The 25,728-nt window shown below is 28.4% G+C and overlaps 1 protein-coding gene across 1 annotated transcript in view; it reads left to right on the forward strand.

Annotated features, from left to right (window-relative positions):
- Positions 1–6,368: 6,368 nt before the first annotated feature.
- Positions 6,369–25,728, forward strand: part of LOC112599888 (phorbol ester/diacylglycerol-binding protein unc-13-like) — a 35,967-nt gene continuing 16,607 nt past the window's right edge. The window contains exons 1-4 of the mRNA XM_025346978.1: positions 6,369–6,958; positions 24,242–24,304; positions 24,607–24,636; positions 25,231–25,333. Coding sequence (XP_025202763.1) covers positions 24,283–24,304; positions 24,607–24,636; positions 25,231–25,333 — 155 coding nt within the window. The 5' untranslated portion in view covers positions 6,369–6,958; positions 24,242–24,282. The remainder of the gene's footprint in view (positions 6,959–24,241; positions 24,305–24,606; positions 24,637–25,230; positions 25,334–25,728) is intronic.

Consider the following 25,728-nt stretch of genomic DNA (forward strand, 5'->3'; position numbering starts at 1 on the left):
ATTTTATGAATTATACCTACAAAATAGTTTGCAAATATTTTTGGTTTTGACGAATTTTTGTCAATATTTGAACTTCAAATGCTAATAAAAAAAAATTGTGCCTAAGTATTCTTAAAATTTTTTGATCACTATAAGAATAACTTATGAGGAACTTTGTATTAAATGTTCAAGTATTTTGATTGAGCCAAAACAATTTTATCGACATTTCAAAAAAAATTTTCAGAAAAGTAATATCAATGGATATTTTCTCTTATCATATGAACTCATGTCAAAAATTTTATTACTCAAATTTACTTATTGTATTATATTAAATATAGATTGTAAATATACATTAAAAAAAAAAAAAAAAAAATTTCAGTTGTCTATAAATAGCTCATAAAAGTCAAAATATTTTGAAAATTAAATCATGTAAAGAAAATGCCAATCTAGATAACTGGTAAAATTTTCAAGTATCTACGACTTATTTTTGAATATTAACAAATATTTAAAATCGTTTGAGGATAAATCGTTACAGTTACGCTATTTCGTAAACATTTAAAATTCAAACGCACTTAAAATTTTTCCTATAATGATGCTTCGAGTTTTAACTATAGCTACTTGAAGGAAAACTTAGGGAAAACATAGTGTAGTTTTTTTAATCCTTAGTTATAAACACAAACAATTTTATGATTTTTCAACTTCAAAATTACTTATAAATTTTCGCGTTTTCGATAGATTCGTAAATATTTGAATTATAAACGTTTATAAAAAAAAAATTGTGACTAACGATTTTTAATTTTTTTTAACTACAATAAGAACAACTCATAAGGAACCTTGTATTAAATTTTCAAAATTTTTTGGTCATCCAACATTTTTTTATCGACACTTCAAAAAAAAATTCTCATAAAAATCAATAATCAGTGGTTTATAAATAATTCAAAAAAAGTCAAAATTTTTTGAAAATTAAACTATATACTAACATAAACATTTGGTGAAAATTTCAAGTATTTACAGTGATTAGTTTTTGAATTACAACCATATAAAAAAATCGATTTGGTCATTTTCCGTCATTTTTTTTTTGTTTTTCTTGATTTTTTTGAAAACTGTTGGAAAATGTTTAATTTTTACCTCTAGAATCCACTAAGGATATTCACTTTTCCATCGGAAACCACCCCCGAAGTTTGAAATTGAAGCATTATTTCAACTACTTATGCTGTCCACAGACACAAAAAAAAAAAACACACATTGTAAAATCAATACATTCATCACTCCGTTCAGAATCTAAAAATTAATAGTTATTTTATGTACTTAGTTTTATATTGGATATTTATTCAAATTTAAAATTATTTAGATGCTAAATTTAATAAATATTATATATTTGTATATTTTCGTGCTAAAAATTTGTAGCCCAATACTTCGGTAATATAATGTAAACAAATGTTGTATAAGAATCAGGTGAATGAAATGTGGCTCAATCACCAACCGTCTATTATAATAATATAGGTATGGCTATACGGGATTTGAAATTTTTAAGGTATCGATTAGATACATTTATAAAACTAATATCCATACTTATATTTATCCATATATTTATATTGATAAATATTGTTTTACTTTTGAATTTTAATATTCATTAAAAAATTATTATTAGGTAAATAGATATCTAATAGAAATATTAAAGTAAGTGCCTACAATTTGAATTTGTAATTATTTATTGCATAGTAATAATTAATAAAAATATGTTACTATTAAAATTATTATTTGATGTAAGTACACGGTACTCATATAAAATCAAATTTTTCATAGTTTATTTTATAATTGATTTCATGTCGCATAAATTGCATAATATATTTAATATATTGAAAAATATTTAAACGTAAATTCTACAGTAAAACTTCTTAATGTTTTTAATTTAAAATTAATTGTAATATAAGATACTACATTGGGAAATTATTTTATCAAAGAATATTAATTATTTAATAATCTGTTAATATTTTTGAAAATATTTATTTTTTTACTTAATTTCCATTTAAAATAAAATAACATTTTTTAATATTTTTAGATATAATTTTTTTATTTGAATTAAAATATACTCTTATATTTTCATATTCTGAAACAGAATATTTTAAAGAATATTTCCATAAATAATAATCAAAATTTTGATGAGCAGTTTATGAGTAAACAATGATAAAATTAACTATAAAAAGTATATATATATATTTTTTTTAAATTTGTTGTTTTATTTCGACTGGTAATTATGTAAAAAAAATATTAATAGATTTTGAAATAATGAGTGTTATTTGATAAATGAATCATTCAGTATACTACTATACTATTATGTATAATGTATGTATTATAATTTATAATTTATAAAATATATATGTACCTAATTTATAGTATATATTATATTTCAATAGTTAAATTAAAAAATATTGATGTTTTAAATTTAATGAGAATATTTTTTTCCTCACCACAAGGGGCATAAACTAAAAAATAAATTATACTTGCGCTTATGAAAAAAAATATAGGTTCATTCTAATTTACTATATTATTTTATGTTTATAATGTATATTTTAATAACTACAAATCTATTTATAAATGGTTTTAAAACTCTTATTCTAACCTCATAATTTTTCAGTATTTCTTCCTGCGGTAGTATTATTGAAGCAGTTTAAACAACTTCTATTAAATATATATATATACATACTTAATAAGGCTGCTATCTATACAATTTAGTTATAGAATCATAAATTTAGATTTATCTTTTTTTTTAACAACCTAGGCTTAGCATTTATTTCTTAAATGACTATTTTTTTTTGAAAAAAAATATTAAGAATTATAACTTGTAATATAGGGAGATTATCTTCAATAGTATATTATTTTCATAAATTGATTTTCTTTAATAATAGGAGGATTTTTGATATTAATGTTTCTAATTGAATCAGCCTAATAGGAAATTCCTATTAACCTAAAATTAATAAATTATACATGAGAGTGTAATACTGTTAAGTATCAAACGTTTGTAATAGTTTAAAAACATTGACATTAAAACACAACTATAGTTTATATTGATTGCTTTCCCAATAGTTTTTTAAAATGCATCCACATTATACATAATACTCTTCACATATTTCGTTTCTAATAAGAAATAAGAAGCATTTATATGTTATTGTTAATAATAATTGTTACAGGATTATAATTTATAGGCTTCTAAAATATTCACTCATATAAAATATATTTTAGTGTCATTATGATGAGTAGGTATAATATATGCATAACCTAACCTTCTTAATATGAATAAATGCGTATTACCTACATACCTACATGGATACATTTTAATAATAGTATTTATATTTATTTATTATTGTGGAACTATTATATATTTGGTAATTGTCACATGTATAGTTGAAAATATAGTAATTAATTAAAATGTAAAACTTACGACATATTTACCTATTACTTAAAAGCTACTTATATATTAATAAAATTAAATTTAAAAGTAGATACATAAGCTATAGCAAAATATCATTATACAGTTATCGATTAAATTTGTATTCGTAACTAAAATATAATTCAATGGTTTATGGATTATCATTTATTTTTGTATCGATGTGTCACTACTATAATTTATATTTATGTAGTTTTATATTTTTATAGTGTGAATAATATAAATAATATATTTGTAATAGAAAAATCAAAATCAGAAAAAAAATCAGATAGGTAACTAGGTAAAGTAAATCAATATTATTAATTAATTTAAAAAAAATGTATTGATAAAAATTAATGTTTCAAACACAAAAAAAAATGTAGGCAAAATGTTTTTAATTAATTAATTTATACGAAATATATATGTTAAGTCCATATTGTTTGCAATGTAATTTGTAATTAAAGTAATTATTTTATCGTAAAATATATATTAGCAATTAAACAGTATTGAAAAACAATCGGGTAGATACTGCGTTATGTTTAGGCTATTGATTAATTGAAAGTTTTCTTTGAGCATAACAGAATAATGTTAGGTAAAATTAAATAACAAATATTTACTTTGTAGATGGTAAATATGATTAGTTTATCATGGTTAAAATGTATACGAGATTAAACAGGCGCTATGTATTCAGTATTAATAAAGGTTATAAATATAGCTTACTTAGTAAAATATTATATATATTTTTATATTGACATACCACTTCTGCAATTATATATATCTTCTGTAATTATAGAAAAACAGGGTTATTATTCAAAATGATTCATCCGATTTAAAATGCTTATACATTTTTAGTTTTTAAATTTAGAATAACACATGATACTTATATTAAATAAAAGAATAATATTTCAAATTGATGTAATGGTATCAATAAATATTCTTCACGGCTTTCTTTGGTTACACGAACAAAACCTAGTCAGAACTCTAATTCATTACATACATATCCGTTGTAATTAATTGCGATAATTTTTAGTTATTTTTTGATTTGATGATTATAGTGGTACGTATTTAGTATCCTTAACAATCTCCAAAATATATAGTCTTACGGCTACTAACCCAGAAAGCCAGGTGTGAAGCATCGAATGATTTATTTTGAATAATTCTGTATAATGATTTTTAAAATTTAATTTTATACTTAATGTAATTAAAACCTTCTAAAGATATTTTAGTTTTTATCTATTTTTCTAATATGTTTTAATAATAATATTAATGTAAATCATAAATAATTTTACAGACCTCAATTAATAAAAATTATAATTTCAGTAAAAATTTAGACTGTAATTACTGTAATTAGTAGTTAAAATTATTCATGAAAACAAAATCGATTTTAAAACAGATACTTCATAACAAGTAAATTATAAAATAATATATGATTTTCGTTAAATTTATATTTCCCCCCCCCCATTTATCATATTTTGACTTTTTATCAGATAACAAATGTAAAATAAATAGGTAACTTTGTATTTTAGTAAACGATGGTTTGCGTTGTTTGGTTTGGCATATTAAACCGTACGACGAACAATATCATAACGTAACATAATGTTTCACCACCGAAAAACGATTAAAGATAATTTATAATATTCAGTTATCGATTATAAACAATTAGTGATAAATCATAAACGATTTTATTGAATAAATATATTGCGTGTACAAAACATTAGAAAGTTTAGTTGAATAGCCCGACATATCATTGGTGGTGCGTTGAAGTTGACGAATGCTCGACGACTTATCACATAGACACTCCTTGTATAGAAAAGGGCCATTATACACCGTTATAAATCGGGGACGATGAAGTTTTATCGGCAGTAACTTGTAAGTGTGTCGGAAAATTGATAAATCGATGAAACAAAAAGAGGAAATCGTATAGTCAGTCGTCCGCTTTTATACTGCGTGTTATGTAATATATATACTATTATTATTACTATTATTATAAATCCGGTGGCGGAGGTCACGCGTGTATAGATCGCCGTGCGGTCATGTCTACATTATTATTATAAGCGCTTATGTAATAATAATATATAGATGGGTAGATACACGACAATACACGGAGATATGACTTATCCTTATCACCGGCGGGACATAATAGCTGTGTGTGTGTGTGTGTGTGTGTGTGTGTGTGTGCGTGTGTAGGGGATGACTTTCGGGGAGGGATTGGGGAAAGGTCGACCGGTGGTTGGTCATCAGTAGCAGCAACGGTGACTATACAACGGTGGTCGTGGCAGAAGAATAGGAGCAGGAAGTTTTATCTAAACGAAAATTGACGTGCAGCATTATGATATTGTGTGTGCTGGGGTGGCGGTTGCAGAGTCGGTGGACAACAGATTGCGTAGGAAGGAGAAGTAGGAGAAGAAGAAGAAGAAGAAGAAGAAGAAGAAGAAGAAGAAGAAGAAAAATAAGAAGAAGAGGAAGAAAAGAAGAAGAAGAAGAAGAAAAAAAAAGAAGAAAAAGAAGAAGCACACGACGTGGTGTCGGTTTCGGTGGCGGTGTCACTGAGCGCATACATATTATTATATAGGTATACATATTATATATATTATATTATATGTATGTGCCGTACGTTATATCACGTGACACGCGGGCGAACGACTTTGGTGCGCGCGCATTCGAAAGTCGAAAGGGTGGCGGTGGCGGCGACGGCGGTGAATGGTGATGATGGGCTTTTTCCGCCGCTACCCTTCTCTCCGGCGGCAGCGTGAGAGGGCGCAATATTACACACAGCTCAGCTGACTGTGCGCGCGCTACGTACACGCCGAGCGGTGGCGTATGTATGTATATATGCTTATCGTATTGCTGTGACGTAGCCGTACACACGCGTACAACACACCGTGCTACCAACATTGCGGCGCGCCGGCCGATACTTTTTCGTGCCCCTCAGTGGCGATGCCGCAGCCGTTCGGAGCTTTATTATCGCCGCCGTCGTTACGGCGCACCCGTATCGCAGCTTTCGCCGCCGTTTCGTATCGCCGCCTGCGTTCAACGTCGTCGTCGCCGATGCCGCCGCCCGACGGCAGCAGCACTAACGACAATAACAACAACAACGCGTACGACACCACAGGCCCTTATCGCTGCCGCTGATTCCGCCGCGCTCGCAGTGGTCAGTCGCACTGCCGAGTGCACGTTCGCCCCGCACGGCCGTCGCCGTTGCCGTCGTCCCGACCGGTGTGCCGTTGTCGTCGTCGTCGTCGTCGTCGTCGCCGTTATTGCCACCGCCGCCGCCGCCGCCGTCATCACCACTGCCGTCGCCGCTTTTGAACTATCGAACGGCGGCCGCACCTCCGCACGCTCGCAAAGCTATTATCACTCAGGTACAGCCGCTCAGTCGCTGCTATTATCAACGTTCTCGTCGAAACACGAGATTTTCCCATCAGCACTGACACCGCCACCACCACCGTCGCCGCCACTATTACTATCGTTAGCACACAACCTCCACTGCCGCCGCCGTCGTCTGTAGTACAACCACTACGATACTATTACTACGACTCGCCACGCGTCGCCGTAAGTAGTACACATGATGCGTACCTCACCCCGTGTCGTCTGCCCGCCCCCGCCGGGAGAACCCCGTGTGCGGGGTTGACCGCTAGTAAATTTTCGCAATTTTTTTTCCACTCCCAGGGGGTTTTTTATTATCCCAGCGTGCGCTCGCTGCTTTTATTCATTCGTCGTTATTTTTCCCGCCGCGGGAAAAAGTCGCCTGCAAAACTAATTAGGCACGCTGCCAATTTCTTTCACAATGGAACTCGGCCACCGCCGAAGTGTAGGTATATAGCGTACATCGTATATAGTTATTGGACCTTTTGATAAAAACTCGCCGAAAAGAAACCACTCTATTGCCAATACGGTCGGGCGCCCGCACGCTATAAAATTTATATTTTCAGCCCCTAGAACTTTTCTAATATCCGGTTTTGTTTGAAGAAACTGAAAAACGGACATTATCATAATTTCACGTGCTCGTATTTATTACTGGGCCGGCGGACCACCGCACACGTTTGATCTTTAGCACGTGTAACACGATCAAGAGTTTTAAGATTATAAGATAAACAAAAAATAAAATTCGCCTCGTTAAAATTGAACACGACGTATATTAAGCGTATTACACTTGAGCACTGCATAATTCCGATTATTTTTCTGAGTTGACTCGGTCTAAAATAAAAAAAACTAAAAAAAAATTAAAATAAAACAAAAAAAAAAAAAAATTGTTTGTGGCGTCGGCTTTACATAATTCTTAATGCAGTTTTTAATTTCTGCCGTATCGTTACTATTATTAATATGGTTATTTATAACGATTCGAATAATACTCGGATATTGAGAATCTTATTACACGATCTGTTGCCTAAGGTGAGAGAAGATGGACGAGGAGTTGCTGTCGGTGGTGGATGGGATTAAAGAAGGGTGCAGGGAAAAAAAATTGTTTTAACAAAATTTACGAGAAAAAATCGAGTTTCCACTCGCCCACTGGTGACGCCACCCTCGTATACATGACGTCACGCTGGTATTATATGAACTAGATTTTCTTCTTGCCGAATGAAAACTCGTTTTTCTTTTTGGCCATTAAAAACCGACAATATTGATCAAGTGTCGTATGAAACGTAATTTATATATCATATTATTATTATTATTATTATTATTATTATTATTATTATTGTATACTGTGTAGCGAACACTGGTGTGACGCTACACCATATAATATTATATCTATTTTATAATATTATTATACTGGTATATACGTAATTATGTATAACTTTTCGACATCACGACGCATAGATACACAATATGATACACTCTTATCTTTGGACACACATCCAAAGTACTCGCGTACGTATTATATGTACGGTTATCGGCCGTGCAGTACTGATATCATAACGGAAATGCCATTTCTCCGTACTACAACCGTTTTGTTTCACGCGTAGCCACTGTGTAAGTAAGCGAGATCGATTTGCCGAGTTTCCTACATAGACCTACCGCACTCGTGTCGGGTATCAATGAAAACGTGTCCACTGCTAACCATTATACGAAACACGTACGCACGCATACACGCACACACACGCATACGTGCCGCGTGCGCGCGAGTGCACACTATTGTTTCGTTCATCATTTTATACGATCGTCGACACTTACCGGTATACTCTTTGGCGTATCTTCGCCTTTTACATATATCTGTATTCTGTATATATATTTCATATGATATATCTATTGAATATTATAGTAGGTCGCGATAGCTGTATAATAATGTATGCCGAAATGCCAACATTTCAACTGGGATCGATGATTATGTTATATACCTATATAATATATATAATATATATTATAAAAGTTTCGTCGGTATCGGTTTTGATAACTGTGTATATACGCCTATACCGACTTATATATCCGTCGGTTGCACGGATATCGAAAAGCAACAAATATCACGAATAATGTATAGGTAGTATATCGCAGACAATAGCAGGAAAAAGGCACATATATAACGTAAGGATCTTTTGAATTCCAGTATACTACCGTTGTCTGCAATCATTATTAGTGGACCGTTTCCGAATGTGTAGACTATGCGGATGTCGGCGTCCCTGTAACGTTCCTCCTGTACCATCACGCGTCGTGTTTTCCGTGAGTCGATAACCACAATATTATATGAATGCATAGTGTAGTGTTATCAATATTTCAAATTTTTAAGGACGAAAGAATATAAGTACAAAACAATTCAGTTTATATCGATAAAATTAAATTGTGGCGCAAACACGGTCAACAATTCAATTTATTGCTTTAAAATTATTTCAAATAAAATAACGAGATAATAAAAATAAAGTTATCATTACGTATGCTTAATATAAAAGTTCCAAATTAGTTTAATCAAACCTTGAATGGTATGTTTTCTATTATTTTTCTATTTATTTAATGTAATATTACATTTTTTCCTCGATTTGAAAATATTTATTCTTAATATTATTAAAAAATTACACTTACATTATTTTTAATACATAAATTATCACCTAATAATAAATGCATTTTCATTAATTATTTTAGTTAATATACTTGAATATTATTTTACATGAGGTGTTAAGAGTAATTAATCGTTTACTTAAACAATTTTGTACGAAATTAAAAGTATTTATAATTTTAAATAATATGTCTTCGAATATCTTTATATCTATTAAATTTAATTCGACGTTACTATATCATAGTCTCTTATTAAGTATTTTATTTTATAATAAACGAATGACTCATAGTGTTTTACACAAGTTTTGTAGTAAACAGTTAGATTTACGGTATCTAATTGTGTAACACCCACTGTGTGACCTAGTATGGGCTATCAAAATGTTTAAAAAAGTTTTAGGATTTAACTTTTCAAAAAGTTCTGGTGAACTTCATTTTACGCCAATATAATCTCCCGACAATTAGTTTTATTTCACTATAAATAACATTATATATTATTAATCGCTTAAATTCGATAGGAGTTTACAGTAACACGTCTTTTGATGACTAACATATAAAACAACAATGACATAGGTTTAGGTAGAATAAATTGAATGTAAATAAAAATAAGATCGCTGATGTGGATATCTGCTATCTATAGTATTGAACGAACAGGCTATTAATTTTGAACGTGCACTGATATATATGTGTGTTAAACTTTGCGGTTTTATTTGTAAACGGTGTGAATTGTTCGGCATTGCTAGCGTAAGTAAATTATATAGATTCGATTTTGTTTTATTGAATATTAGAAGTTGTTACCTATACTCATAATAATGAAAAATTTGACAACTCAGTATTAATATCAATAGTAACATTTTATATTTATTAAAAATAAAATCCAAATAAAGATAATTATATTATGACAATTGTGTATTATATTCAGAGTTTTAAAAATTTAATGTTGTTGTTTTTATTTTGAAATAATTAAGTTTATCATACGAAAAATAACAGTTAAATTAATCAATTTACGAGATTAAGTGTTATTTTAAGTAACTGGTATAATTAAAATTTATAATAAAAAAATATTTGCTATTAATTAACTAGTTTTCATATTAAATAATATATTATTCAATGCACACGGGATGGAAATTTTAAATTTATTTTAGAAGTTTTTTCAAGTTTTATCAAGTAACTTTAACCAAGTTAAGTTTAATTTAAAATTTAATACCGTAAAATAATGATAAAACTATTTAAATTTTCTATTAGAAAAACATATGATTAAACGATTTAGCCATTTGTAAATATATAAATAAAATATACTTTAAAATAGGTATGTTAGACGTCAAATATCAATTAATTAAACCAAGAATATTGATTAGAGTACTATGCAGGTTATGATACAAAATAGAATTATACTTATTTTTTTAAATTTTCTATTGATACTTGTAGCCGCCTATAAACAATTAGTAGATGATCGTGTATTTGAAATGTCTACTCTAAAACAATATCATCGACATTATAGCTAATATTTTTTTGTAATCTTACTGGTGTTCTGATATATTAAATTTTATAATATAGTTAAATCATGAAAATGACTTCATATACATGGGTAATGAGAGAACATTATTTTCAAAAAAACAATATTTGAGGTAACGAGTATATATTTAAGTTTGTAAATAGAAAATTAAGATTTTCAATGCTTTAAATAAAGGTATAATTTTGTTTTGTTTTGAAAACAAAATAATTAACTGAATTTCATGATTTTATGAAGAAATTTGGACCGAGAAAAAAACTGGTTGTGATAGTATTTAACTATATTTATTAGTAAGAAACTGAAAGTATATCATTATGTAAAAATCCCTTATTCTTCACATATCATTTGAAATTTATATCACAAATGAATAATAGTCAAAAATAAATAGTTATGATTGGTCGCTTCTGAGAATAAAACACTATAAATATTTTTGAAGTATTATCGAAGTATAAGAATACTGATAAAAGACAAACAATTATTTGAAAAGTGTGGGATTGATACAATCTGTGAAATAAAAAAAAAGTATTTCTATTATACTAAAATATATTTTATATTGAAAATAATACTGGGGGTAGCCAGAGAAATATTTTGTTAGAAAGCCAAGGGGGTAAATGCAATAACTATAGAAATATGGCTATAGTTCATATTATAATACAAGATTCGGATTATTAAAGTGTAGAAAAGAAATTTTGAGTATGTCGTGTTTATAAAATTAATAATTAAAGTAGACGTGGGATTTATTTTTGACTTTAGTGGTCAACAAAATGTTCATTTATTTTGACATACTAATACGTAATTTCTAATTCGGCCACAGCTAGGATTAAATATGGAACTATAACGCAAACAAAATATAATATTTTAATATAGTATGTACAGTTAGTAGAGAGAAGTTTGATTTAAATATGTTATTATAAATTTAAAAAAAGAACTGAGTATAAATTTAAGTGAAAAAGTTTTATTAGGTACTTTAAATTGCAAATATTTAATCAGTAATACTAATGGCAATAATTTATAGAGGGAATTTGTTTATTATCTATTATCTTGTAAGTTATTTTTTTCACGAGGGTTTAAATGCTTAAAAATATACCATTATTCAACACATTAAAAGATCATAATGTCATAAATATAATAAATTATTCAAAAATTATTTTTAAGAGCGTTGTTTTTACTCTTTTTTTATTTTGTATTCTTAAAGTTTACAAATTTATAACATCCTAAAATCAAGTACAATTTGTAATCTTTAGTTTTTTTTATTTTGGGTTAACTTGGATTGAGATGCATTTTTTTTTAAAACTTTTTAAGTATTGATAGTATTTTAAAAGTTTCTATAACTAACTCTTAGTAGATTTCAAAGGTTATAATTTCTGGACTTAATATAGCATTGACTAAATTTGACAAATTATTATTTTTAAAGTTTTATTTTGATTTATTACGAGTTGCTTTTATAAGAATACAATATGTTCGTTCAAAATTGTTTTTCATAAGCTTTTACGTGATAATTTAACTACTAAATATAATTGCAACTTAAGACTATTTGGTTCTATAGTACGTTGGCATGTGGCCTACTCGAATCAGTGGCGTGACTGATCAATACTACCAACTCATAACAATGGGTTGTTCGTCTTTTATTTTCTCGTATTTTTTATATTTATACAATTTTTTAGATTTATCACATTTTATATTTGCCGTTGAGTATGGAGTTATTGTTTTTTTTTGTTTTCATTTGATGAATTTTGGGTTTAAAAATTATTTATTTAGACCGAATTTTATATTTTAGTAAATTAAACGATACGCAAATAATTTTATTACTTATAACTTATATACACATTTAATTTAATTTAAAATATTTATAAATTGAATAACATTATTAAAATATTAGTTTATAAATTGTAAAAGAATATTAGTTCAATGTTGTATTGTAGAGTTAAATGAAACTTTGTTGATAAGGTGTAAGAGTACGTGTTTTTATTCTTCACCTGACTAGATTTGTTAGCCAATGACAATTGAACGTCACATTGAAAGTGTAAAACAAATTTCAGTGGTTTAATGACAAGTATTTTTCTTCTTTATTCTTCTGATCCTTGTTTTACTATCCTTCTAGAACTTTAGTTTTAGAATTGTCGAGGTCTTACGTTTATAACCAATAGTTTCGGGTATTTCTAATTTGAAACTTAGACAAACTCATGTCGTTTCATAAAACAAATATTGTTGAGAAAATCGTTTCTTGTATTGGTTTATATAACGATGGGTATTGTTTTTGCTAACAATACCTATGTATTTATAGTTGGTCAGCACGCACAACCGTTTATGCTTTGTTTTCAACGGCAGAATTCGTTATTTCATTGGTTATTAATTATTTTAGAATTTAGATACATTTAAAAATATATAGGTATATTTTTATATTTTATGATTAAATTACTTCGCTTACAAAATAAGTGGTATGGAAGAAAGATAAATAAAAATAATTGCTTAACTGAATTTTGTCAACTGGAAAATTATTAATATGAGTAGTTTTTTGATATCAAGTACCTCAAAATGTCATAATAATGCTTTAGGATAATTTAATGATTATTTTTAAATCTTTAAAATAAAATGTTGGTTTTTTTAAGGATGTTATTCTTTCAGTTAACATCAAGTTTAATATAAAAGCAAATAATAAATAACAGATTATATTATAAGCTGTAATACTCAGTTTTTAAGATGTTATACTTTGAATCTATTGAAAAAATATTCATTTCTAATATTATTTTTCGTAAAATATTGATAAATATCGATAATTTTGGAATCCTTGATGTAATTAATATGTTATACTAAAACATTATTTGTTTTCAAGTAGAAGAATCTTATTTTAGTAATTATTATTCAGTTAAAATTAACTTTTCAATTAAATTAAACGTCTGTAATAAATATTAAATACTAATATTTAGATAGTAAAAATGATTATCATATTCCTTTTCCTGATCGCAATTACCGTTTCAGATAACTTTGATCAAAATTAAACGGAACTAGTAAAGAGAGATTCATTAATTTTGTAATTCTCATAAACCCTAAAATAAATGATTAATTAAAGACGTACAATTATTTAAGACGTTTAAACTGTTTTAATAGTGATTTATATACAAAGTGGTATTTTCTCCGATTAATATTATTGTCAAATCATATATTATATGATATTGTTATAAATATTATAAATTTAAGCTATAACAGATTATAGAATATTTATGTTAAAAACTTTTAGTATAACTTATTTCAATACGAAATAAATTTATTAGGAAAATAAAATATAACATAAACAGAAGTTGCTTTCAAATACAAAATCTCTAGCTATTCCCTTTAAATTCCGTATCAGGACAATTTTTATTATTTTTTGGAACAACACATGTGAATTTGTATTTGTTTTTTTATGTAGCATTATTTATGTGACATTAATTCGGATGTATCAAATATTTATATTAGGTAGGTTACCTATTACATTTTTTATCTATAATAAATTCGTGCGTGCTGTAAACTAAATAATACAATAGTTCTACCTAGTTTTGTAAGAAAGTGAATGTTTGATATTATTTATACTTTGTACAGTTATGCATTTATTTATAAAATAAACGAGTAAAGTTAATTTATTTTGTATTATATATATGCAGTAAGGGATTCAATAATCTATTTTTTTATTTAAAATTGAAAAACCTTATACTTGTATATATATTTTCAAACCATAGTGATTTAATGATTATGTTATAGATATTAATAATGTTTACAATTATTTATCGTTATTTAAACAGTAATTTTTAAAATATCATGGTATAATGTAATCATGTTATAAAATATAAATTCAAACGGTTTTTTTTTTATTGTCATTATTATAAGTGTATTGAATTTATAATTAAATTAAATTCTGAAAGATACATCATAATTTACTCACGCTCGAGAAAGCACAATTATTATTAACTACTCATACCATAATGTTTTTCTCCCAGTGGATATTGTTGAGAGTTGGAAACTTCATTAAATCAATAGGGGTTTATATTTTAATTTAATAAGATAATGAAATTTTCATGTTTAATTTCAAAGGGTATAGTTTATCGGAATTTCCACACGAGCTACATTGGCACATCAGCCGTCCGTAGTTTCATCGTTCAGTCACACGATGATGCAGGTTTCTAGTGATGGCCTCCAGCCACCGCCCACCACGCGTGAGGTCAAATGTGTGGTAGTGGTATTGGCGGTGGTAGACAACCGACAATTTCTAAAGACTATGAAGAGTTATTAAAAAGAAAAACGCGTCCCGGTCGGACGGTAACGCACAAACATGTATATTATAATAATATAGTAATTATTATTATTATTATTACGGTCAGACTGTGTGTTTACACCTCATAGTAAAACATTATTCGCACATTTAACCTTCTCTCAGATCATCCTTGCGTATGTATGACGTCATATCACGCGGCTCTAATACACATATCATATTACGAGTGTTTGGTGCACACTTGAAAGACGAATGAACATTATAAAGGAAACACAGTGTTTTAATGTTATTAAAAAATAATAATAAAATTGTAGAATATTTTTTATCGTACACAAAGAATGATGATGAAAAAAGGGTAAAAAAAAATACGAAATAAAAGATTGATTGATCGGTTGGTTAATTTTCAGACGCGTAGGGGTTACACGGAGAGTATCGAACCCTCCAGGGTGCCGCCGCCTCACAAATATAGTGTAGTGGATGTGAGTTTTATGGTTTGCCGTATCCATCTAGTGTAAAAATGAAAATTTCGTTTTACAGCCGATGGTTGCTCGGAGCGGAAATAGTGAAAAAAATAAAAAAATAATAGAACGACTAGAGAACCTAACCTAACCTAGTGAGAGTTGGAACCGAAGAGTAAACAAGCAAAACTCATTATACTTTATTACATATAATATATTTAAATAATACCAAAGAAAAAAAAATAGTTTGTAACATGAACGAAGCGCCGTTGCCGAGGCGTTTATGTAGTAGTGATGTAAATGATATGCGGTTTGCACAGATGCGCCGCGAACGTTAAAGAACCACTGCGGTTAGTCACCGCCAGTTTATTATCAATAAAACAATATAATATATTTTATGGTACGTCCGTACCTATATTAAACGCGTAGGTATGACAAATGACAATTATATACAAAACAATATTAAAACAATATTTGCGTGCGTTTGGCGTATATATCATGATATATACAGTATAATGTTATTATTTTATTTATTAACGTTCAAGTAATAAACGCGCTCTCATACATAAATAATATATATATATATATAAAACATGACGCGTTTTTTAATACAAAACATAACCTCGTTGTTCATATATCGTGTTTTAAATCATTATAATATATTACTTACAATATATATCATACTATTAGTTTATTGTAGTTGTAGTATTATGTGCGATAGCGTTTTCACACACGCGACTCTTTTTGTTGGCGTTACTTGTTGGTTCAGGTGTCGTACGAACGCCACACGTTTAACTGCGTGTAAGTATAAATGTATAATTTGTGTAATATATATTAACAGAATTGTGCATAGAGAACATCGTGGAGAGGGGAGGAAAGTCATGAGTAAAAAAAAAATAACACATTCATCGTTTATATTATATATATTTTTTTAGTTATCACGTTATCATAATATCATTTAACATCGATATTTATAAAAATGATAAAGGTGTATGCGGATTTTATTTATATGAGTATATGACACATTTTGTTGAGAATATTTCCAGTGGGAAGTGGCAAACTTCTGTTTGAAGTTGCAAAACTCTACCTTTATATACATGTATGATATATTATTATTAAGAAAACGTGAAGTAGAGCACACACATTTTAATATTTATTTCTTATTATATTGGTAACAATGATTGCATAACTGGATATTTAGAACTTTTGGTTTTATGATATTAAGTAGTGAAAATTTAATTTTCATACATCAAATATCATATTAGTAATAAATTTAAATCATCACAAGTCCCTTTTTCAGATAGATAAATTGTTATTTTATTTTTATGTTTTACGTTATTTGTTTTCTGTATTTTTATGCTGTATAGTAAACTTTTTAACTTTATTTTAGTAATACTAAGAATTTTTAAAATTACTGGAAGTATTTATTAAAAGCGGCTCTATTTAAAAATATACATCTGCGTATAATGGGGTGAATCTAGTCATGGACTTAATTTGTTCTAATTTTATTTTACTTATTTTCAATGTATTCCTTGTGTATTAAGTGAATCTAGGTAAAAATATCCATATTTGTAATATCCGAGGAAAATATTTTCAAGCAGGAAAAAATAGTCTAAGTAAAAACGATCCAAGTAATTATTTTGTTTTGAAACTATTTTAAAGTTTAAATTAAAAAAAAAATTATCAAAAAAATTATTTTTTCCATTAGTTTATTTTTAAATAGATATTTTTTTCCTAGGATATTATAGATTCAAATATTTATACCGGATATCGTATTAAGGATATGCATACATTTAATATGAAGATCAGTTAAAGATTATTTTTCATAAAAGGTATTTTATCTTTTCAAGGAATTAGCAAGTTTTTCTAACCCATTTATCAATGTTGCTATATTGATTACTTTTAGAATTACAAACGAACTATAGAACTGGTTTTATAAATCCGATTAACAGTGAATAAAAATAAACCATCACACATCTTCTTGACTTGATGCCCAAAAGTCAGTTATCCAATAACATTCAATAATTAAATAATTTCTATTGTTAACTAGGTTAAATACATAGTCATTCATCTTGATAAACGTCTAACTTTGGTTACCCACATCAAAACTAAAAAAAGTATTCTAAACTTTATAGTTTAAGAAACCTTCTGTGTTCAAATATTATATTCAATGACAAAATTCTCCTTTATAGCCTATAGGCAACTAATTATGATTTACAGCATCAAAATTTATTCAAAACCTTTTGGTCAATCAATTTACACTTATCAACCAAAGAAGTGTTGCACGTTAGCAACATCAGTCTTCATAACGACTATAACAATTTCTACCTTAAAGCAGTAAGATCTGTGGTGGCTTACAGTATCATGAAATAATAACTCTTTAGGTATAGTATCACGTCTTGTTATATTTTACACTTATAATTAATTGTTTACACATTTTAATATGGAACGAGTAAAGCGTTGGTAGGATTTAAATAAGCTAGTCAATGCGGGCAGTGGTGCTTGGATATAACCAGACGAAAATGCGGTCTTATTTAGATTAGTGAATATAATGTAATAACATGGGTAACAATTAATGAGGATGGAATTGATCAACGGCAGCGCGTAGCTTGAGCAAGCGCTTATTGGAAGGTTGAATCAAGCTCGGGTAACAATACTTAAGGTAAGTGGTCGGGTAGGGAGAAATGGGTCGGTCGTTATACGGATGACGGTAGTTGTGGCAGGCACTGCATGTTGATCTTATCCTTCCAAGTCACTAGTACCGGAAGTCGTCTTCGTGTCTTGTTTCACGCTATCGGTGGTGGTTTCGTCGATACTTAAGCAAGTGGCCGGTTGTCATTATTCCGGATGATTCGTACTAGTACACTGCCTATGTTCAATTACGGCGTGACACTTTTCGTTAGAACGCTGGTGCTTGAGCCGCCATTGGCCGGTGGATGGTTATCGTTTTCAGATTATTTGTTAGTTTCCTGGCTTGTGTCTATTGGATACTAATTTGGACGTCTTCGATCTTCATTAGTGATGTTGAAATATTGAAGATGAAGGAAGAATGGATTGTCGTTCTTAGACCGCCACTAGTATATACTCGTATACGGTTTTCCGTACTGACTAGTAAGCCTAGCGTGTGTTGTCGCATCCATCTGTGTTTACTATCGGTATGGTATCTGTTATCGTTTGGTCCGTGTTTATGCTGAGAATTTATGATTAGTATTTCCGTCTTGATTAAAATTTACCTTTTTCATAGCCGTGTTTAGAGATTTTGTGCGATGAATGAATGGGTGGTTTGTGAATCCTTTCATTAATCCCATAATTAGGGTTGTCGGGGATGGTGAGTGTGGGGTGGCGGGTTTATATAGAAGGCGTTGTTTTGTTTCCATGTTCTGATTGGTTGTCGACTTTGTGGTCCTGAGAAGGATTGTTTAGTGTAGTGACGGTTGTTTCGTAACAACCTTCTCAGTACTTGTTTCTACTCACTGTGAAAAATTCTACTCAAACATTTAAGTTTACCTTAATCTTCTAATATCAAATCTCTCTTCTATAAAGCTACCCCAAATAATTCTTATCGTCGTTTATATAGCGTAATTGGCCACGTGACCGTCTTTACAGAAAACTAAAAAAAAGTGAAATAAAAAAAAATAAAAACAAGCTAACAAAACAAAAATCATTCAAGTTAAAGTAGTGTCATTGGACACCTAACTCGTTCAATCGTAAAGTCATGATGTAATACAATTTTCTTAATACATAATAATAATAATAATAATAATAATAAAAAATAATATCTTTTTTAGCATTTTATCCCTATAAATACGAGTATCTATAAACATATTGTGAGTATACAAGTTATTTCAATAAATATTATTTCAAGTTGATCAATTAAATCGCATAAATGTGTATCAACGATTAATAAGCGTGCAAATTGAGTAATATTTGTGGAGTGTCTTGCCACAGGTATGAGGTAAAACTGGATAGACGATTATTTGCATATTTTAACCTTTAACTAGTTTAATTGTACACGAATCTTGACTGAATTTTTAAAACATTTTTTATACACAATAATCGTATCCTAAATAGTATTTACTATCCTAATAGTAAATCAACATTTTTTAGCGAATTATAGCTCCCAGTGCCTATTATCTTTCCCGTTCTATACTGCGTTTACATATTATTATTATTATTATACGTCATTGCGGTAGGTAGGTACGGTACATACGCTTGCGTATTAGTGTATTACATTGCATATTAACTGCTATTGTTGTAATAATAAGCGATTTGACATACAACATTAATATGCTAATACACGAATTATGGCAGTACGCAAAAGGTACATTCGCGACGTTTACGTTATCTATGGCGTATGTGCCACCGCGCACCGGTCGCAGAACGATCGATTGGTGTTTACGCGCGCACACACGTCGGTCGGCCGCGTGCACACACATTACGTGTCATTAAAAAACACAGTGGCGGTTCTATCGGCCGTGTTTAATATAATAATGTTTGTACAATAATGTTATCGTACTCGTATGGCTCTGCATATGTTTATAGCCTATAGGTACACGACGTATATTAATGCGTATAGCACGGAGGTCTCGACGTGCGCGGGATGGCGTGTTATTACGACATGTACGGAACCGTGCGTCCGTCCGTGACCGGTTACACGCTCGCGTGTCATCGGCCGTTGATTTTTTCATTTTTGTTTTCGCGGCTGTCGCGAGTCCGTTGTACAGGAGGTACCACGCGCGTATAAAATAATATGTGTAACAAACGAATACGTACGATTTCGCTCACTCATTTATTCATTTTTTCTCGACCTTTTCCCGCTATGTATACGTATACCGTATAATATACTTACCTACCTGAAGCTATATTCACACACACACACATAAATACGTGCACAAGCGTACACGCACGCCTATAATATATTATAAACCTCTATCGTATATATAATACCGATTTCGCATTCAACGCGTTGCGACCCTTACCCACACCAAATATATCTTAATTTTCGCGTGACGCGCAAAAATCGTTTATGCGTTCGCGCAGTGCTTGAACTCCGCCGTTACACGGTTTTATATGAAACGTAGCTAGCAAAGTTCACTCGTGTTTTTATTTTTATTATTATTATTATTATTATTATTATAACATGCAGTGCAGGTGGAGTGCAGTATACACGCTTACACGTTAAGGGTAGTGAATGTGTGTGTGTGTGTGTGTGTGTGTGTGTGTATGAATGTATGACACGGTAATCGCACGTGTTTTATTTATACTGTACTTATCAACGGTAGTCAAACGTGGTCGGTTGGCTGGCATGCGATGCGTCGGTGGCGAGGTCTTATCAACTGGATCGGGCTGCAAACGTGTTACGACGACGTTCGTGTAATATTATATACCAAATATTCGCATTAAAATTATTAGGTACACTAAACGGCTGACTTCTGTGCCGCTCTGCCGTGTATTCTATGGTTTTGAAATTACTCGTCTGTTCTCCACCTACAACCAACCTCCTCGCTATCTCGTAGGCTGTAGAGGTGCAGTCGGTATGACAGTATTGCTCGTGTTCCGTGCGGTAGACTCGGCGTATCCGACGAAGCAGCTTATTTAACATTACACAAAGAATAACGATACTGTCGTATAGGGACAGTAATAACAAAAATAAATAAATAATAGCTTCGAAATTTATTGCCGTTCATTAACTATGAACTACCAACAACAACAAATATATTATAATATTATATTGTATACAATATATAAATAATATTTTATCGAGAACTAAGCATGTGTAGAAGGTATATGATTTGTAGATTAAGCAATGGTTAAAGTGGGGATCGAGTCCTGCTTCTTATTATAGTTATGATTGTGTGCTCTGTCTAGTTTTAATCCCAAAAATGTAGGGGAGAGGGAACAGTTAAAAGCACAAATAATACATTAGACATAGTATTATCAATTATCATTTTCTGAGAAACATTTTATAGTATCATGAAATTAATCCATCATTGATTATCACTGATATAATTATATAGTTCATAGATCTTAATGTTATCACAATTCATAATTTAATAATTGTATTTTATTTATATTATACATTATTTTATACTACAAAATTATACATATATCACTAATTCCTATTAAGTTTAAAAAAATAATTACCAAAGTTGTGTTTTAAAAGTACCTATGTATGCATTAGTTTGTAGTCTGTACGCTGTGTGGGTATATAGTTATGAATCGTAACACTATTATAAGCATCATACTTAAAATGAGATAGGTACCTAGGTTGTTTGAAAGTGTTTTGGTAGTTAAATTATATATTAAATTAAATAGGTATTATTATTACGAATATTTTAAATTTTCACAATAATACAATTAATATTATTTTATTTGTTTGGTTATTTAGAGTTATTTTTAAGATATAAATATTAATTAAGTATTAAGATTTTTTGGAAAAACATTATTATCACATTAGTATTTTTGATGAAGAACTAAAGTATCCCCAATAGGCTATTTCCTTTACTTGTATAATGCTATTTTAATATATATATATATATGCAACTGTAGTATATCCTCTTTACCTATTAATAATAAGTTATTGTGCAAAAAGCACTGTTTATAGATACTCTGTTTCTCCCGAAGAAAATTATTTAAATATTTATTCTAATACTAAAAAAATAGGTATTTATGATATTTATTTAAAAATTATGGCATGAGACACTTATAATTTGTTGGTATTTATGTCTTCCCTAAATATATTCCCATTTAAACCACGGAAATCACGTCATTATATCAATGGCGTTTTAAATATAATAATCGCATGGTTTTTTGTTGTGGTGTGATAAATAAATACGTTGGTACACGTTTTGTTTATTTAAACGTCACTTGTTTAGTGAGATTTTATTTAATTGCTATTTACACGAGTTCGTAATCATTATAATAAAAAAAATATGTTTATAAATTATTGAAAATTTTATTCAATGTCGTTCTTAATTAGATAGTTTAAACTTGTATATTATGAATTATAGTATTATAATTAATAAACACTATTATCATTTATAACTACGGAGCATCATTGTTATTTGGCCAGTATTATTTAATAGTTATTTCAATTGTTTAATTTACTTAATAAATTATATAGTATTATGAAGATTTTATAAATAATTTAAAAATTATAGCATCAACTTTAAATTTTTCTTTTAATAGAAAAAATAATTTTGGGTATTTTTGGAGCGTTCCATTTGTTACCTAATTATAAACATAACGCAATAAAATTTTTATAAAACTGATGCCGACAATTTAGTGTTATTTTTCAAAATTAGTATGTTTACATATTCCTTTAAAAACTTAAATAATGCGCAACTATATATCTTGAATTATATTTGTATTTATATTGTGATCCATGAACTAAACATCTTAATATTACATTTACTAATATTTTAAGTAGAATGAGAGATTCATATTATAAAATATTACTTCACATTTGTACGGGTTCAAATAAAAAACAGTTTTTGTGGTTGTTGTTACACTGAAAATCAAACTTCATTCTATTCAACTCTTTATGGTCTTAACCCTTCAAATGAGATAGCTTTGACACTTTCAATGTTTAGTCATTTGAATATAATAGTTATTTGCTATATAATATAAATCTAACATTAGAATGACATTCAAAATGTAAAACCAAAAAATTCAGTAAATATATTAACAAATGATTTGACTTTATTTTTTATTAGTATTTTATATTGATGTACTCGAATACTTGAATTGTTAATTAAAAGTATTGAATAGTAAATTTGTGTTATGAAATTATTCATATAACCCTGCTTTTACTCTATTGTGTATAACTAATTTACCAATATTAACTTTGACTAGATTAAGAACTAGTAATATTTTTTTAATTATACTATTTGAAAAATTATAATAAATATAACGCGTTATTTGAATACAATACATTATATTTTATATTATCTAATGATATAATTTTGAAGACATTTTAATTAATAATAAAATACCTATGTGTGTTAACAAAGTAATTAAATACGCTGTAAATTATAACTAATAACTGATGAATTTTTATGTGCGTTGCCAAGTCGACATTTTTTGTCTACTTTATACAATTTATAATTATAAAATATGGTTTGAATTTAATGAAATATGTCATATTATGTTTGAACCGGTAATGGATTATGAAATTAGAAAGACTAGAATACTCTACGTTGTACAATATACATAATATATTTTCTATGGTAATTTAGAAAGGAAAACTCATTTACTGTAAATACAAGTTGTCAAAATTAAATTTTTCCGGAACACAGATAATTAATTTTGCTTATATTATATGAAAAATTAATCTCATAACAAATACTTGGAAAAAATGTAAAGAAGTTCTTATTTGAAGCCGAAAAATCTCCAAAGGTTTAAAGTTAAGTTAGGGATTACTTTTAATTTTGTCCAACTACTTTCAAATGTTTTAAAGTTTTAATGGTTTTTAAGAATCTAATACTTTTTGCGTATTTTTTCATATTTTTAACTGTTATAAATATAGTAGAAATTCAAAAAAAAAAAAAAAACACGTTTATTATAATATAATGTATGATATATGTATATATGAATATAACAAATTAATATAAACTTGTTTTTTTCTTTTATTTTAGGTTTTAGTTATTAATCAGAAAAAATCGTAGCTGACACAAAAATGTCCCTCCTCAACGTTAAAGGTAACGTACAGAATGTTTTTCAAACTTATTTCGTTTTAGTTCAGTCAATTAAACCTTAACCCTTGTCTAGCTATTCTTAGAAACGATAATCCCTCAACCATCCTATAGTGTAGTTATCATTTTAAATTCAACCTAAAACTACGTATAAATTAAAATTTTAAAATCTTTATATTATAATCAGTGATACACCGTTTTATTATTCTAAAGAAACTAAGTTAACAGTTAGATGTATGCTTTACAGTTTTAAACTGTTTTAGATATGTTTTTGAAATAATTGTTTTTCATTACTATTTTTTTTTCAGTAAAAATGGCTCGTTATGTTGGAGACCAAGGTGAGTACTATGAATATCATTTTTTTTCATCTCGACATAATTTTATTGTACTATTATCACAACGTTGTTATGGGTTTTTTTGTGGACACAAAGAGACTGATGACTTGACAGTTTTGAAAGTTTGAAAATTTAGGTTCAGATATACGATCGTTTATGTTTTTTTTTTTTTTTTTTTGTTTACTTAACGCTTCATATGTTAGCTATTAATTGGTCAAATTGTTCGTACTAACTTAAAACTTTGCTGAATAGCACATGTAAACATTATTTTGTTTTTTTTTCTTTCTTTTTTCTATTTTATTGTAAAATGTAAATTTATGTTTATGACAAATTAAAAATATAAATTTAATACTGAAAGAATAAAATATATTGGTCTTACTGCTTAGTTTTTTTTTTTTAATTAAATGAAATATTATTAATTAGTTATTTAGTTATTTTTATTTAAATAATTTTTTAAAAAATTAGTAACACGGCGTTATGTATAGGCAATTTTGCTACACAAATGTGTTGTATGTACATTAAGTATCTTTATGTTTGATTTTAAATAATAATATTATTATATTGGACAAATAAAAATATAGATTTGGTTTGTTTTAGCGCCACAATTCAGTACATATGCCACGTTAAAACTTCAAAACGTTAAGTGTACTACCGTCACGGTCAAAGGAGCAAATCCTTGTTGGCAACAGGACTTTCTATTGTAAGATTAATTTTTCCTCATTAATTCATTATTATTAGTAAAGATTTTAGATCATAATAATGCTTATACAAGTGAATAAAATTAATAATATCATTATGATTTATCATGAAAATATTATAATTAAATCAATGGTTAAGTTGTATTTAACGTTTCAAAGTAGGATTTATTATGTTCTATGATATATTATCCATTTAATATATTTTTATTAAATATATTAGAAGTATACACGAATATCATATTATAACTCTATATATTATATGCTTAATTTTTTTTTAAATTTTGAACCAATCAAAATATTTTTTTAAAAGTCTATAACATATTTTTATGAAATAAACAATCACAAATCTTAAATTTTGTTTAAAAAGGCTTTATTGAAAATTGGTAAATTGTTTTTT

This window comes from Melanaphis sacchari, unplaced genomic scaffold, assembly GCF_002803265.2.
Source record: "Melanaphis sacchari strain LSU unplaced genomic scaffold, SCAv2.0 Contig0_pilon_pilon, whole genome shotgun sequence".
Classification (NCBI taxonomy): Eukaryota; Metazoa; Arthropoda; class Insecta; order Hemiptera; family Aphididae; genus Melanaphis; species Melanaphis sacchari.